This window comes from Coregonus clupeaformis, chromosome 11 (assembly GCF_020615455.1).
Source record: "Coregonus clupeaformis isolate EN_2021a chromosome 11, ASM2061545v1, whole genome shotgun sequence".
Classification (NCBI taxonomy): domain Eukaryota; kingdom Metazoa; phylum Chordata; class Actinopteri; order Salmoniformes; family Salmonidae; genus Coregonus; species Coregonus clupeaformis.
In genome coordinates this window covers 28,944,484-28,959,483 of record NC_059202.1, presented here as the reverse complement: position 1 = coordinate 28,959,483, position 15,000 = coordinate 28,944,484, and the positions used below count along the sequence as shown (strand labels likewise).

The following is a 15,000-nucleotide window of genomic DNA, read 5'->3' as shown; positions in this document are numbered from 1 at the left end:
CATCACACAGGTAGACATCCTCCAGCAGGTCCTAACCAGCATCACACAGGTAGACATCCTCCAGCAGGTCCTAACCAGCATCACACAGGTAGACATCCTCTAGCAGGTCCTAACCAGCATCACACAGGTAGACATCCTCTAGCAGGTCCTAACCAGCATCACACAGGTAGACATCCTCCAGCAGGTCCTAACCAGCATCACACAGGTAGACAGACCAGGCCTGGCCTGGGCGTATCATATCACTCATCTCACTATCTGTGCCGGTTTCCCAGAACCAGATTCAGCTTAGTCCTGGAATTAAAAGTGTCTGCATCTAAAATGGCACCCTGTTCCCTATATAGTGCACTACTTTTGACCAGGACCCATAAGGCTCTGGTCAAAAGTAGTGCACTACATAGGGAATAGGGTGCCATTCTCTGGTCTAAAGTAGTGCACTACATAGGGAATAGTGTGCCATTCTCTGGTCTAAAGTAGTGCACTACATAGGGAATAGGGTGCCATTCTCTGGTCTAAAGTAGTGCACTACATAGGGAATAGTGTGCCATTCTCTGGTCTAAAGTAGTGCACTACATAGGGAATAGTGTGCCATTCTCTGGTCTAAAGTACTGAGGAGGTTGTGTTCTAGATCTTTTAAGTAAAGCTACTAAGGAGGTTGTGTTCTAGATCTTTTAAGTAAAGCTACTAAGGAGGTTGTGTTCTAGATCTTTTAAGTAAAGCTACTAAGGAGGTTGTGTTCTAGATCTTTTAAGTAAAGCTACTCAGGAGGTTGTGTTCTAGATCTTTTAAGTAAAGCTACTAAGGAGGTTGTGTTCTAGATCTTTTAAGTAAAGCTACTCAGGAGGTTGTGTTCTAGATCTTTTAAGTAAAGCTACTCAGGAGGTTGTGTTCTAGATCATTTAAGTAAAGCTACTGAGGAGGTTGTGTTCTAGATCTTTTAAGTAAAGCTACTAAGGAGGTTGTGTTCTAGATCTTTTAAGTAAAGCTACTAAGGAGGTTGTGTTCTAGATCTTTTAAGTAAAGCTACTAAGGAGGTTGTGTTCTAGATCTTTTAAGTAAAGCTACTCAGGAGGTTGTGTTCTAGATCTTTTAAGTAAAGCTACTAAGGAGGTTGTGTTCTAGATCTTTTAAGTAAAGCTACTCAGGAGGTTGTGTTCTAGATCTTTTAAGTAAAGCTACTAAGGAGGTTGTGTTCTAGATCTTTTAAGTAAAGCTACTCAGGAGGTTGTGTTCTAGATCTTTTAAGTAAAGCTACTAAGGAGGTTGTGTTCTAGATCTTTTAAGTAAAGCTACTAAGGAGGTTGTGTTCTAGATCTTTTAAGTAAAGCTACTAAGGAGGTTGTGTTCTAGATCTTTTAAGTAAAGCTACTAAGGAGGTTGTGTTCTAGATCTTTTAAGTAAAGCTACTAAGGAGGTTGTGTTCTAGATCTTTTAAGTAAAGCTACTAAGGAGGTTGTGTTCTAGATCTTTTAAGTAAAGCTACTAAGGAGGTTGTGTTCTAGATCTTTTAAGTAAAGCTACTAAGGAGGTTGTGTTCTAGATCTTTTAAGTAAAGCTACTCAGGAGGTTGTGTTCTAGATCTTTTAAGTAAAGCTACTCAGGAGGTTGTGTTCTAGATCTTTTAAGTAAAGCTACTAAGGAGGTTGTGTTCTAGATCTTTTAAGTAAAGCTACTCAGGAGGTTGTGTTCTAGATATTTTAAGTAAAGCTACTAAGGAGGTTGTGTTCTAGATCTTTTAAGTAAAGCTACTAACGAGGTTGTGTTCTAGATCTTTTAAGTAAAGCTACTAAGGAGGTTGTGTTCTAGATCTTTTAAGTAAAGCTACTAAGGAGGTTGTGTTCTAGATCTTTTAAGTAAAGCTACTAAGGAGGTTGTGTTCTAGATCTTTTAAGTAAAGCTACTCAGGAGGTTGTGTTCTAGATCTTTTAAGTAAAGCTACTCAGGAGGTTGTGTTCTAGATCTTTTAAGTAAAGCTACTAAGGAGGTTGTGTTCTAGATCTTTTAAGTAAAGCTACTCAGGAGGTTGTGTTCTAGATATTTTAAGTAAAGCTACTAAGGAGGTTGTGTTCTAGATCTTTTAAGTAAAGCTACTAACGAGGTTGTGTTCTAGATCTTTTAAGTAAAGCTACTCAGGAGGTTGTGTTCTAGATCTTTTAAGTAAAGCTACTAAGGAGGTTGTGTTCTAGATCTTTTAAGTAAAGCTACTAAGGAGGTTGTGTTCTAGATCTTTTAAGTAAAGCTACTCAGGAGGTTGTGTTCTAGATCATTTAAGTAAAGCTACTCAGGAGGTTGTGTTCTAGATCTTTTAAGTAAAGCTACTATGGAGGTTGTGTTCTAGATCTTTTAAGTAAAGCTACTCAGGAGGTTGTGTTCTAGATCATTTAAGTAAAGCTACTCAGGAGGTTGTGTTCTAGATCATTTAAGTAACGCTACTCAGGAGGTTGTGTTCTAGATCTTTTAAGTAAAGCTACTCGGGAGGTTGTGTTCTAGATCTTTTAAGTAAAGCTACTCAGGAGGTTGTGTTCTAGATCTTTTAAGTAAAGCTACTAAGGAGGTTGTGTTCTAGATCTTTTAAGTAAAGCTACTCAGGAGGTTGTGTTCTAGATCTTTTAAGTAAAGCTACTAAGGAGGTTGTGTTCTAGATCTTTTAAGTAAAGCTACTAAGGAGGTTGTGTTCTAGATCTTTTAAGTAAAGCTACTCAGGAGGTTGTGTTCTAGATATTTTAAGTAAAGCTACTAAGGAGGTTGTGTTCTAGATCTTTTAAGTAAAGCTACTAACGAGGTTGTGTTCTAGATCTTTTAAGTAAAGCTACTCAGGAGGTTGTGTTCTAGATCTTTTAAGTAAAGCTACTAAGGAGGTTGTGTTCTAGATCTTTTAAGTAAAGCTACTAAGGAGGTTGTGTTCTAGATCTTTTAAGTAAAGCTACTCAGGAGGTTGTGTTCTAGATCATTTAAGTAAAGCTACTCAGGAGGTTGTGTTCTAGATCTTTTAAGTAAAGCTACAAAGGAGGTTGTGTTCTAGATCTTTTAAGTAAAGCTACTCAGGAGGTTGTGTTCTAGATCATTTAAGTAAAGCTACTCAGGAGGTTGTGTTCTAGATCATTTAAGTAACGCTACTCAGGAGGTTGTGTTCTAGATCTTTTAAGTAAAGCTACTCGGGAGGTTGTGTTCTAGATCTTTTAAGTAAAGCTACTCAGGAGGTTGTGTTCTAGATCTTTTAAGTAAAGCTACTAAGGAGGTTGTGTTCTAGATCTTTTAAGTAAAGCTACTCAGGAGGTTGTGTTCTAGATCTTTTAAGTAAAGCTACTAAGGAGGTTGTGTTCTAGATTTTTTTTAGTAAAGCTACTAAGGAGGTTGTGTTCTAGATCTTTTAAGTAAAGCTACTAAGGAGGTTGTGTTCTAGATCATTTAAGTAAAGCTACTCAGGAGGTTGTGTTCTAGATCATTTAAGTAACGCTACTCAGGAGGTTGTGTTCTAGATCTTTTAAGTAAAGCTACTCGGGAGGTTGTGTTCTAGATCTTTTAAGTAAAGCTACTCAGGAGGTTGTGTTCTAGATCTTTTAAGTAAAGCTACTAAGGAGGTTGTGTTCTAGATCTTTTAAGTAAAGCTACTCAGGAGGTTGTGTTCTAGATCTTTTAAGTAAAGCTACTAAGGAGGTTGTGTTCTAGATCTTTTAAGTAAAGCTACTAAGGAGGTTGTGTTCTAGATCTTTTAAGTAAAGCTACTCAGGAGGTTGTGTTCTAGATATTTTAAGTAAAGCTACTAAGGAGGTTGTGTTCTAGATCTTTTAAGTAAAGCTACTAACGAGGTTGTGTTCTAGATCTTTTAAGTAAAGCTACTCAGGAGGTTGTGTTCTAGATCTTTTAAGTAAAGCTACTAAGGAGGTTGTGTTCTAGATCTTTTAAGTAAAGCTACTAAGGAGGTTGTGTTCTAGATCTTTTAAGTAAAGCTACTCAGGAGGTTGTGTTCTAGATCATTTAAGTAAAGCTACTCAGGAGGTTGTGTTCTAGATCATTTAAGTAACGCTACTCAGGAGGTTGTGTTCTAGATCTTTTAAGTAAAGCTACTCGGGAGGTTGTGTTCTAGATCTTTTAAGTAAAGCTACTCAGGAGGTTGTGTTCTAGATCTTTTAAGTAAAGCTACTAAGGAGGTTGTGTTCTAGATCTTTTAAGTAAAGCTACTCAGGAGGTTGTGTTCTAGATATTTTAAGTAAAGCTACTAAGGAGGTTGTGTTCTAGATTTTTTTTTAGTAAAGCTACTAAGGAGGTTGTGTTCTAGATCTTTTAAGTAAAGCTACTAAGGAGGTTGTGTTCTAGATCATTTAAGTAAAGCTACTCAGGAGGTTGTGTTCTAGATCATTTAAGTAATGCTACTCAGGAGGTTGTGTTCTAGATCTTTTAAGTAAAGCTACTCGGGAGGTTGTGTTCTAGATCTTTTAAGTAAAGCTACTCAGGAGGTTGTGTTCTAGATCTTTTAAGTAAAGCTACTAAGGAGGTTGTGTTCTAGATCTTTTAAGTAAAGCTACTCAGGAGGTTGTGTTCTAGATCTTTTAAGTAAAGCTACTAAGGAGGTTGTGTTCTAGATCTTTTAAGTAAAGCTACTAAGGAGGTTGTGTTCTAGATCTTTTAAGTAAAGCTACTCAGGAGGTTGTGTTCTAGATATTTTAAGTAAAGCTACTAAGGAGGTTGTGTTCTAGATCTTTTAAGTAAAGCTACTAACGAGGTTGTGTTCTAGATCTTTTAAGTAAAGCTACTCAGGAGGTTGTGTTCTAGATCTTTTAAGTAAAGCTACTAAGGAGGTTGTGTTCTAGATCTTTTAAGTAAAGCTACTAAGGAGGTTGTGTTCTAGATCTTTTAAGTAAAGCTACTCAGGAGGTTGTGTTCTAGATCATTTAAGTAAAGCTACTCAGGAGGTTGTGTTCTAGATCTTTTAAGTAAAGCTACTAAGGAGGTTGTGTTCTAGATCTTTTAAGTAAAGCTACTCAGGAGGTTGTGTTCTAGATATTTTAAGTAAAGCTACTAAGGAGGTTGTGTTCTAGATCTTTTAAGTAAAGCTACTAACGAGGTTGTGTTCTAGATCTTTTAAGTAAAGCTACTCAGGAGGTTGTGTTCTAGATCTTTTAAGTAAAGCTACTAAGGAGGTTGTGTTCTAGATCTTTTAAGTAAAGCTACTAAGGAGGTTGTGTTCTAGATCTTTTAAGTAAAGCTACTCAGGAGGTTGTGTTCTAGATCATTTAAGTAAAGCTACTCAGGAGGTTGTGTTCTAGATCTTTTAAGTAAAGCTACTATGGAGGTTGTGTTCTAGATCTTTTAAGTAAAGCTACTCAGGAGGTTGTGTTCTAGATCATTTAAGTAAAGCTACTCAGGAGGTTGTGTTCTAGATCATTTAAGTAACGCTACTCAGGAGGTTGTGTTCTAGATCTTTTAAGTAAAGCTACTCGGGAGGTTGTGTTCTAGATCTTTTAAGTAAAGCTACTCAGGAGGTTGTGTTCTAGATCTTTTAAGTAAAGCTACTAAGGAGGTTGTGTTCTAGATCTTTTAAGTAAAGCTACTCAGGAGGTTGTGTTCTAGATCTTTTAAGTAAAGCTACTAAGGAGGTTGTGTTCTAGATCTTTTAAGTAAAGCTACTAAGGAGGTTGTGTTCTAGATCTTTTAAGTAAAGCTACTCAGGAGGTTGTGTTCTAGATATTTTAAGTAAAGCTACTAAGGAGGTTGTGTTCTAGATCTTTTAAGTAAAGCTACTAACGAGGTTGTGTTCTAGATCTTTTAAGTAAAGCTACTCAGGAGGTTGTGTTCTAGATCTTTTAAGTAAAGCTACTAAGGAGGTTGTGTTCTAGATCTTTTAAGTAAAGCTACTAAGGAGGTTGTGTTCTAGATCTTTTAAGTAAAGCTACTCAGGAGGTTGTGTTCTAGATCATTTAAGTAAAGCTACTCAGGAGGTTGTGTTCTAGATCTTTTAAGTAAAGCTACAAAGGAGGTTGTGTTCTAGATCTTTTAAGTAAAGCTACTCAGGAGGTTGTGTTCTAGATCATTTAAGTAAAGCTACTCAGGAGGTTGTGTTCTAGATCATTTAAGTAACGCTTACTCAGGAGGTTGTGTTCTAGATCTTTTAAGTAAAGCTACTCGGGAGGTTGTGTTCTAGATCTTTTAAGTAAAGCTACTCAGGAGGTTGTGTTCTAGATCTTTTAAGTAAAGCTACTAAGGAGGTTGTGTTCTAGATCTTTTAAGTAAAGCTACTCAGGAGGTTGTGTTCTAGATCTTTTAAGTAAAGCTACTAAGGAGGTTGTGTTCTAGATTTTTTTAGTAAAGCTACTAAGGAGGTTGTGTTCTAGATCTTTTAAGTAAAGCTACTAAGGAGGTTGTGTTCTAGATCATTTAAGTAAAGCTACTCAGGAGGTTGTGTTCTAGATCATTTAAGTAACGCTACTCAGGAGGTTGTGTTCTAGATCTTTTAAGTAAAGCTACTCGGGAGGTTGTGTTCTAGATCTTTTAAGTAAAGCTACTCAGGAGGTTGTGTTCTAGATCTTTTAAGTAAAGCTACTAAGGAGGTTGTGTTCTAGATCTTTTAAGTAAAGCTACTCAGGAGGTTGTGTTCTAGATCTTTTAAGTAAAGCTACTAAGGAGGTTGTGTTCTAGATCTTTTAAGTAAAGCTACTAAGGAGGTTGTGTTCTAGATCTTTTAAGTAAAGCTACTCAGGAGGTTGTGTTCTAGATATTTTAAGTAAAGCTACTAAGGAGGTTGTGTTCTAGATCTTTTAAGTAAAGCTACTAACGAGGTTGTGTTCTAGATCTTTTAAGTAAAGCTACTCAGGAGGTTGTGTTCTAGATCTTTTAAGTAAAGCTACTAAGGAGGTTGTGTTCTAGATCTTTTAAGTAAAGCTACTAAGGAGGTTGTGTTCTAGATCTTTTAAGTAAAGCTACTCAGGAGGTTGTGTTCTAGATCATTTAAGTAAAGCTACTCAGGAGGTTGTGTTCTAGATCATTTAAGTAACGCTACTCAGGAGGTTGTGTTCTAGATCTTTTAAGCAAAGCTACTCGGGAGGTTGTGTTCTAGATCTTTTAAGTAAAGCTACTCAGGAGGTTGTGTTCTAGATCTTTTAAGTAAAGCTACTAAGGAGGTTGTGTTCTAGATCTTTTAAGTAAAGCTACTCAGGAGGTTGTGTTCTAGATATTTTAAGTAAAGCTACTAAGGAGGTTGTGTTCTAGATTTTTTTTTAGTAAAGCTACTAAGGAGGTTGTGTTCTAGATCTTTTAAGTAAAGCTACTAAGGAGGTTGTGTTCTAGATCATTTAAGTAAAGCTACTCAGGAGGTTGTGTTCTAGATCATTTAAGTAACGCTACTCAGGAGGTTGTGTTCTAGATCTTTTAAGTAAAGCTACTCGGGAGGTTGTGTTCTAGATCTTTTAAGTAAAGCTACTCAGGAGGTTGTGTTCTAGATCTTTTAAGTAAAGCTACTAAGGAGGTTGTGTTCTAGATCTTTTAAGTAAAGCTACTCAGGAGGTTGTGTTCTAGATCTTTTAAGTAAAGCTACTAAGGAGGTTGTGTTCTAGATCTTTTAAGTAAAGCTACTAAGGAGGTTGTGTTCTAGATCTTTTAAGTAAAGCTACTCAGGAGGTTGTGTTCTAGATATTTTAAGTAAAGCTACTAAGGAGGTTGTGTTCTAGATCTTTTAAGTAAAGCTACTAACGAGGTTGTGTTCTAGATCTTTTAAGTAAAGCTACTCAGGAGGTTGTGTTCTAGATCTTTTAAGTAAAGCTACTAAGGAGGTTGTGTTCTAGATCTTTTAAGTAAAGCTACTAAGGAGGTTGTGTTCTAGATCTTTTAAGTAAAGCTACTCAGGAGGTTGTGTTCTAGATCATTTAAGTAAAGCTACTCAGGAGGTTGTGTTCTATATCTTTTAAGTAAAGCTACAAAGGAGGTTGTGTTCTAGATCTTTTAAGTAAAGCTACTCAGGAGGTTGTGTTCTAGATCATTTAAGTAAAGCTACTCAGGAGGTTGTGTTCTAGATCATTTAAGTAACGCTACTCAGGAGGTTGTGTTCTAGATCTTTTAAGTAAAGCTACTCGGGAGGTTGTGTTCTAGATCTTTTAAGTAAAGCTACTCAGGAGGTTGTGTTCTAGATCTTTTAAGTAAAGCTACTAAGGAGGTTGTGTTCTAGATCTTTTAAGTAAAGCTACTCAGGAGGTTGTGTTCTAGATCTTTTAAGTAAAGCTACTAAGGAGGTTGTGTTCTAGATTTTTTTTAGTAAAGCTACTAAGGAGGTTGTGTTCTAGATCTTTTAAGTAAAGCTACTAAGGAGGTTGTGTTCTAGATCTTTTAAGTAAAGCTACTAAGGAGGTTGTGTTCTAGATCTTTTAAGTAAAGCTACTAAGGAGGTTGTGTTCTAGATCTTTTAAGTAAAGCTACTCAGGAGGTTGTGTTCTAGATCATTTAAGTAAAGCTACTCAGGAGGTTGTGTTCTAGATCTTTTAAGTAAAGCTACTCAGGAGGTTGTGTTCTAGATCTTTTAAGTCAAGCTACTCAGGAGGTTGTGTTCTAGATCTTTTAAGTAAAGCTACTCAGGAGGTTGTGTTCTAGATCTTTTAAGTAAAGCTACTCAGGAGGTTGTGTTCTAGATCATTTAAGTAAAGCTACTGAGGAGGTTGTGTTCTAGATCTTTTAAGTAAAGCTACTGAGGAGGTTGTGTTCTAGATCTTTTAAGTAAAGCTACTGAGGAGGTTGTGTTCTAGATCTTTTAAGTAAAGCTCTAAGGAGGTTGTGTTCTAGATCTTTTAAGTAAAGCTACTCAGGAGGTTGTGTTCTAGATCTTTTAAGTAAAGCTACTCAGGAGGTTGTGTTCTAGATCTTTTAAGTAAAGCTACTCAGGAGGTTGTGTTCTAGATCATTTAAGTAAAGCTACTGAGGAGGTTGTGTTCTAGATCTTTTAAGTAAAGCTACTGAGGAGGTTGTGTTCTAGATCTTTTAAGTAAAGCTACTGAGGAGGTTGTGTTCTAGATCTTTTAAGTAAAGCTCTAAGGAGGTTGTGTTCTAGATCTTTTAAGTAAAGCTACTCAGGAGGTTGTGTTCTAGATCTTTTAAGTAAAGCTACTCAGGAGGTTGTGTTCTAGATCTTTTAAGTAAAGCTACTAAGGAGGTTGTGTTCTAGATTTTTTTTTAGTAAAGCTACTAAGGAGGTTGTGTTCTAGATCTTTTAAGTAAAGCTACTAAGGAGGTTGTGTTCTAGATCTTTTAAGTAAAGCTACTAAGGAGGTTGTGTTCTAGATCTTTTAAGTAAAGCTACTAAGGAGGTTGTGTTCTAGATCTTTTAAGTAAAGCTACTCAGGAGGTTGTGTTCTAGATCATTTAAGTAAAGCTACTCAGGAGGTTGTGTTCTAGATCTTTTAAGTAAAGCTACTCAGGAGGTTGTGTTCTAGATCTTTTAAGTAAAGCTACTCAGGAGGTTGTGTTCTAGATCTTTTAAGTAAAGCTACTCAGGAGGTTGTGTTCTAGATCATTTAAGTAACGCTACTCAGGAGGTTGTGTTCTAGATCTTTTAAGTAAAGCTACTCGGGAGGTTGTGTTCTAGATCTTTTAAGTAAAGCTACTCAGGAGGTTGTGTTCTAGATCTTTTAAGTAAAGCTACTAAGGAGGTTGTGTTCTAGATCTTTTAAGTAAAGCTACTCAGGAGGTTGTGTTCTAGATCTTTTAAGTAAAGCTACTAAGGAGGTTGTGTTCTAGATTTTTTTTTAGTAAAGCTACTAAGGAGGTTGTGTTCTAGATCTTTTAAGTAAAGCTACTAAGGAGGTTGTGTTCTAGATCATTTAAGTAAAGCTACTCAGGAGGTTGTGTTCTAGATCATTTAAGTAACGCTACTCAGGAGGTTGTGTTCTAGATCTTTTAAGTAAAGCTACTCGGGAGGTTGTGTTCTAGATCTTTTAAGTAAAGCTACTCAGGAGGTTGTGTTCTAGATCTTTTAAGTAAAGCTACTAAGGAGGTTGTGTTCTAGATCTTTTAAGTAAAGCTACTCAGGAGGTTGTGTTCTAGATCTTTTAAGTAAAGCTACTAAGGAGGTTGTGTTCTAGATCTTTTAAGTAAAGCTACTAAGGAGGTTGTGTTCTAGATCTTTTAAGTAAAGCTACTCAGGAGGTTGTGTTCTAGATATTTTAAGTAAAGCTACTAAGGAGGTTGTGTTCTAGATCTTTTAAGTAAAGCTACTAACGAGGTTGTGTTCTAGATCTTTTAAGTAAAGCTACTCAGGAGGTTGTGTTCTAGATCTTTTAAGTAAAGCTACTAAGGAGGTTGTGTTCTAGATCTTTTAAGTAAAGCTACTAAGGAGGTTGTGTTCTAGATCTTTTAAGTAAAGCTACTCAGGAGGTTGTGTTCTAGATCATTTAAGTAAAGCTACTCAGGAGGTTGTGTTCTAGATCTTTTAAGTAAAGCTACAAAGGAGGTTGTGTTCTAGATCTTTTAAGTAAAGCTACTCAGGAGGTTGTGTTCTAGATCATTTAAGTAAAGCTACTCAGGAGGTTGTGTTCTAGATCATTTAAGTAACGCTACTCAGGAGGTTGTGTTCTAGATCTTTTAAGTAAAGCTACTCGGGAGGTTGTGTTCTAGATCTTTTAAGTAAAGCTACTGAGGAGGTTGTGTTCTAGATCTTTTAAGTAAAGCTACTAAGGAGGTTGTGTTCTAGATCTTTTAAGTAAAGCTACTCAGGAGGTTGTGTTCTAGATCTTTTAAGTAAAGCTACTAAGGAGGTTGTGTTCTAGATTTTTTTTTAGTAAAGCTACTAAGGAGGTTGTGTTCTAGATCTTTTAAGTAAAGCTACTAAGGAGGTTGTGTTCTAGATCTTTTAAGTAAAGCTACTAAGGAGGTTGTGTTCTAGATCTTTTAAGTAAAGCTACTAAGGAGGTTGTGTTCTAGATCTTTTAAGTAAAGCTACTCAGGAGGTTGTGTTCTAGATCATTTAAGTAAAGCTACTCAGGAGGTTGTGTTCTAGATCTTTTAAGTAAAGCTACTCAGGAGGTTGTGTTCTAGATCTTTTAAGTCAAGCTACTCAGGAGGTTGTGTTCTAGATCTTTTAAGTAAAGCTACTCAGGAGGTTGTGTTCTAGATCTTTTAAGTAAAGCTACTCAGGAGGTTGTGTTCTAGATCATTTAAGTAAAGCTACTGAGGAGGTTGTGTTCTAGATCTTTTAAGTAAAGCTACTGAGGAGGTTGTGTTCTAGATCTTTTAAGTAAAGCTACTGAGGAGGTTGTGTTCTAGATCTTTTAAGTAAAGCTCTAAGGAGGTTGTGTTCTAGATCTTTTAAGTAAAGCTACTCAGGAGGTTGTGTTCTAGATCTTTTAAGCAAAGCTACTCAGGAGGTTGTGTTCTAGATCTTTTAAGTAAAGCTACTCAGGAGGTTGTGTTCTAGATCATTTAAGTAAAGCTACTGAGGAGGTTGTGTTCTAGATCTTTTAAGTAAAGCTACTGAGGAGGTTGTGTTCTAGATCTTTTAAGTAAAGCTACTGAGGAGGTTGTGTTCTAGATCTTTTAAGTAAAGCTCTAAGGAGGTTGTGTTCTAGATCTTTTAAGTAAAGCTACTCAGGAGGTTGTGTTCTAGATCTTTTAAGTAAAGCTACTCAGGAGGTTGTGTTCTAGATCTTTTAAGTAAAGCTACTAAGGAGGTTGTGTTCTAGATTTTTTTTTAGTAAAGCTACTAAGGAGGTTGTGTTCTAGATCTTTTAAGTAAAGCTACTAAGGAGGTTGTGTTCTAGATCTTTTAAGTAAAGCTACTAAGGAGGTTGTGTTCTAGATCTTTTAAGTAAAGCTACTAAGGAGGTTGTGTTCTAGATCTTTTAAGTAAAGCTACTCAGGAGGTTGTGTTCTAGATCATTTAAGTAAAGCTACTCAGGAGGTTGTGTTCTAGATCTTTTAAGTAAAGCTACTCAGGAGGTTGTGTTCTAGATCTTTTAAGTAAAGCTACTCAGGAGGTTGTGTTCTAGATCTTTTAAGTAAAGCTACTCAGGAGGTTGTGTTCTAGATCTTTTAAGTAAAGCTACTCAGGAGGTTGTGTTCTAGATCATTTAAGTAAAGCTACTGAGGAGGTTGTGTTCTAGATCTTTTAAGTAAAGCTACTGAGGAGGTTGTGTTCTAGATCTTTTAAGTAAAGCTACTGAGGAGGTTGTGTTCTAGATCTTTTAAGTAAAGCTCTAAGGAGGTTGTGTTCTAGATCTTTTAAGTAAAGCTACTCAGGAGGTTGTGTTCTAGATCTTTTAAGTAAAGCTACTCAGGAGGTTGTGTTCTAGATCTTTTAAGTAAAGCTACTCAGGAGGTTGTGTTCTAGATCATTTAAGTAAAGCTACTGAGGAGGTTGTGTTCTAGATCTTTTAAGTAAAGCTACTGAGGAGGTTGTGTTCTAGATCTTTTAAGTAAAGCTACTGAGGAGGTTGTGTTCTAGATCTTTTAAGTAAAGCTCTAAGGAGGTTGTGTTCTAGATCTTTTAAGTAAAGCTACTCAGGAGGTTGTGTTCTAGATCTTTTAAGTAAAGCTACTCAGGAGGTTGTGTTCTAGATCTTTTAAGTAAAGCTCTAAGGAGGTTGTGTTCTAGATCTTTTAAGTAAAGCTCTAAGGAGGTTGCCTTCCCTTTCCCCAACCCATTCTAATATATGTCCTCCTCAGCTGCTTCGTGGAGATGGTAATACTAACATGTCAGTTGTATGTCAGTCTCTGTCATGTTGTTTATGTGGTCTAGATTTGACATATTAAGGATACTCAGGATGTTGCCTTCCCTTTCTCCAACCCATTCTACTGGCTGTTCAGCTGGTCGATGGTGATGGGGATTGTACACCCTCCTCCTCCTCACCTCTCAGGGGCCGCTCTCCCCAATGCAACAGCACCCTGATGGCTGTCCAAGGTCTCCAGATACAAACACAGGTCAGACACATCCCTCGCTCAACATGGGATACCAGGCTTGGGGTCAATTCCATTTAAATTCCAGTCCCACATGTCCCAGTCCCACATGTTCCTCATTGAAAATCATGAAAGAGAATAGGAATTGGAATGTAAGTGTACTTCCTGAATTGACTGGAGTTGAAGTGGAATGGGCCCCAAACCTGATGGTACTAGTAGTCTTGGAGTACCTGGACTAACCACAGACTGTGCTTGGAAAGACTCGTAAGAACATAGACCTATTGATGAACAACTGGTGATGTAAAAAGGGCTTTATAAATTTGATTGATTGTTGAAATGTGATTGATGAACAGGACCTGCGTAGCCGGCTGGATGCAGCTCTGGAGCAGGTAGATACTCTGCGTAGTCATCTGCAGGAAGGGGAGGAGGAGAGGAGGGACCTGGAGGGGAGGATCCAGGAGGTGCAGAGGGAGAACCAGCAGGCTGGTAGGAGTCTGGAGGACAGCCACAGAGACAACCAGAGATTCCGCGCCTCCCTGGACCTCCTCAACAGGTAACAACCTGCTATGGACAGATCATCGACAGTGATTGGATGGAGCATCTAATGGACTCTCTTCTTTGTACAATTCCACAGAAATACAGTAAATACATAAATACAATAAAGACAGTAAATACAGTAAACACAGTAAAGACAGTAAATACATTAAATACAGTAAAGACAGTAAATGCAGTAAAGACAGTAAATACAGTAAATTGTAACACATGAAACATATGAAACACTGTAGTTATAGCTGGGCAGTGTGAGTTAGCAAACTGACTTCAGAGAAGAGTAAGCTATCTATCTATCCATCTTTCTATCTATTTTCTCTCTCTTCTTTGTCTTGATCTCATCTCTCTCTCTCTTCTTTGTCTTGATCTCATCTCTCTCTTTCTTCTCTGTCTTGATCTCATCTCTCTCTCTTTCTTCTTTGTCTTGATCTCATCTCTCTCTCTTCTTTGTCTTGATCTCTCTCTCTCTCTCTCTCTCTCTCTCTCTCTCTCTCTCTCTCTCTCTCTCTCTCTCTCTCTCTCTCTCTCTCTCTCTCTCCTCTCTCTCTCTCTCTCTCTCTCTCTCTCCTCCCCCCAAGTGAGAAGGCCAGCCTGGAGAAGCTGATTGTGGGACTCCAGCAGCAGACAGAGTCCCTGGGGGCAGAGCTGGAGGTGATGAGGGGGTCGGCTGGGGATCTCCAGAGACAGAGAGACCTGCTCCGCCAGCAGAGAGACGACATGGAGAGGCAGCTGGAACGCCAACGCACCGAGGCCCAGAGAGGGTAGGTCTAGGGAAACATTACACACACACATGCACACACAGGTTCACACATAAACAGGAGGAGTAGGAGGAGGAGGAGGAGAGAAAGAAAGGGAGAGAGAGAGGAAGAAGAGAGAGAGAACCATTACACAACACAGAACCCATCATCCCTCAATTCCTGCTGCTTTTCAATCTGTTTGTTGAGAGTCTAGATCAGTAACACATGTTATTTTCAGAGCAGGACAGAGCCCAGATCACTCTCTACGAACATGGAAACGCTTTACATTGCATTACTACATTACAAGCTCATGCTATAGGGATGAGAGAGAAGAGAGAGTCGAGAGAGTAGAGAGAAGAGAGAGTTGAGAGAGAAGAGAGTTGAGCAAGTTAAGAGAGTAGAGAGAGAAGAGAAAGAAGCGAGAGTAGAGAGAAAAGAGAGAGTATAGAGAGTAGAGAGAGAAGAGAGTAGAGAGAGAAGAGAGATAAGAGAGAGTAGATAGAATAGAGAGAGGAGAGAGAAGAGAGAGAAGAGAGAGTAGAGAGTAGAGAAAGAAGAGAGTAGAGAAAGAAGAGAGTAGAGAGAGAAGAGAGAGAAGAGAGAGTAGAGAGAGTAGAGAGAGAGGAGAGAGCGTTGAGAGAGAAGAGAGAGAAGAGAGAGGAGAGAGAGAAGAGAGAGGAGAGAGAGAAAAGAGAGAAGAGAGAGAAGAGAGAGAAGAGAGAAGAGAGAGAAGAGAGAGTAGAGAGTAGAGAAAGAAGAGAGTAGAGAAAGAAGAGAGTAGAGAAAGAAGAGAGTAGAGAGAGAAGAGAGAGAAGAGATAGTAGAGAGAGAAGAGAGAGGAGAGAGC

The 15,000-nt window shown here is 37.9% G+C and overlaps 1 protein-coding gene across 1 annotated transcript in view; it reads left to right on the top strand.

Annotated features, from left to right (window-relative positions):
* Positions 1-15,000, top strand: part of LOC123491957 (rootletin-like) — a 42,292-nt gene that overhangs the window by 24,120 nt on the left and 3,172 nt on the right. Inside the window, exons 7-9 of the mRNA XM_045223386.1 lie at positions 12,778-12,891; positions 13,221-13,420; positions 13,995-14,177. Of these exons, the coding sequence (XP_045079321.1) occupies positions 12,778-12,891; positions 13,221-13,420; positions 13,995-14,177 (497 nt within the window). The remainder of the gene's footprint in view (positions 1-12,777; positions 12,892-13,220; positions 13,421-13,994; positions 14,178-15,000) is intronic.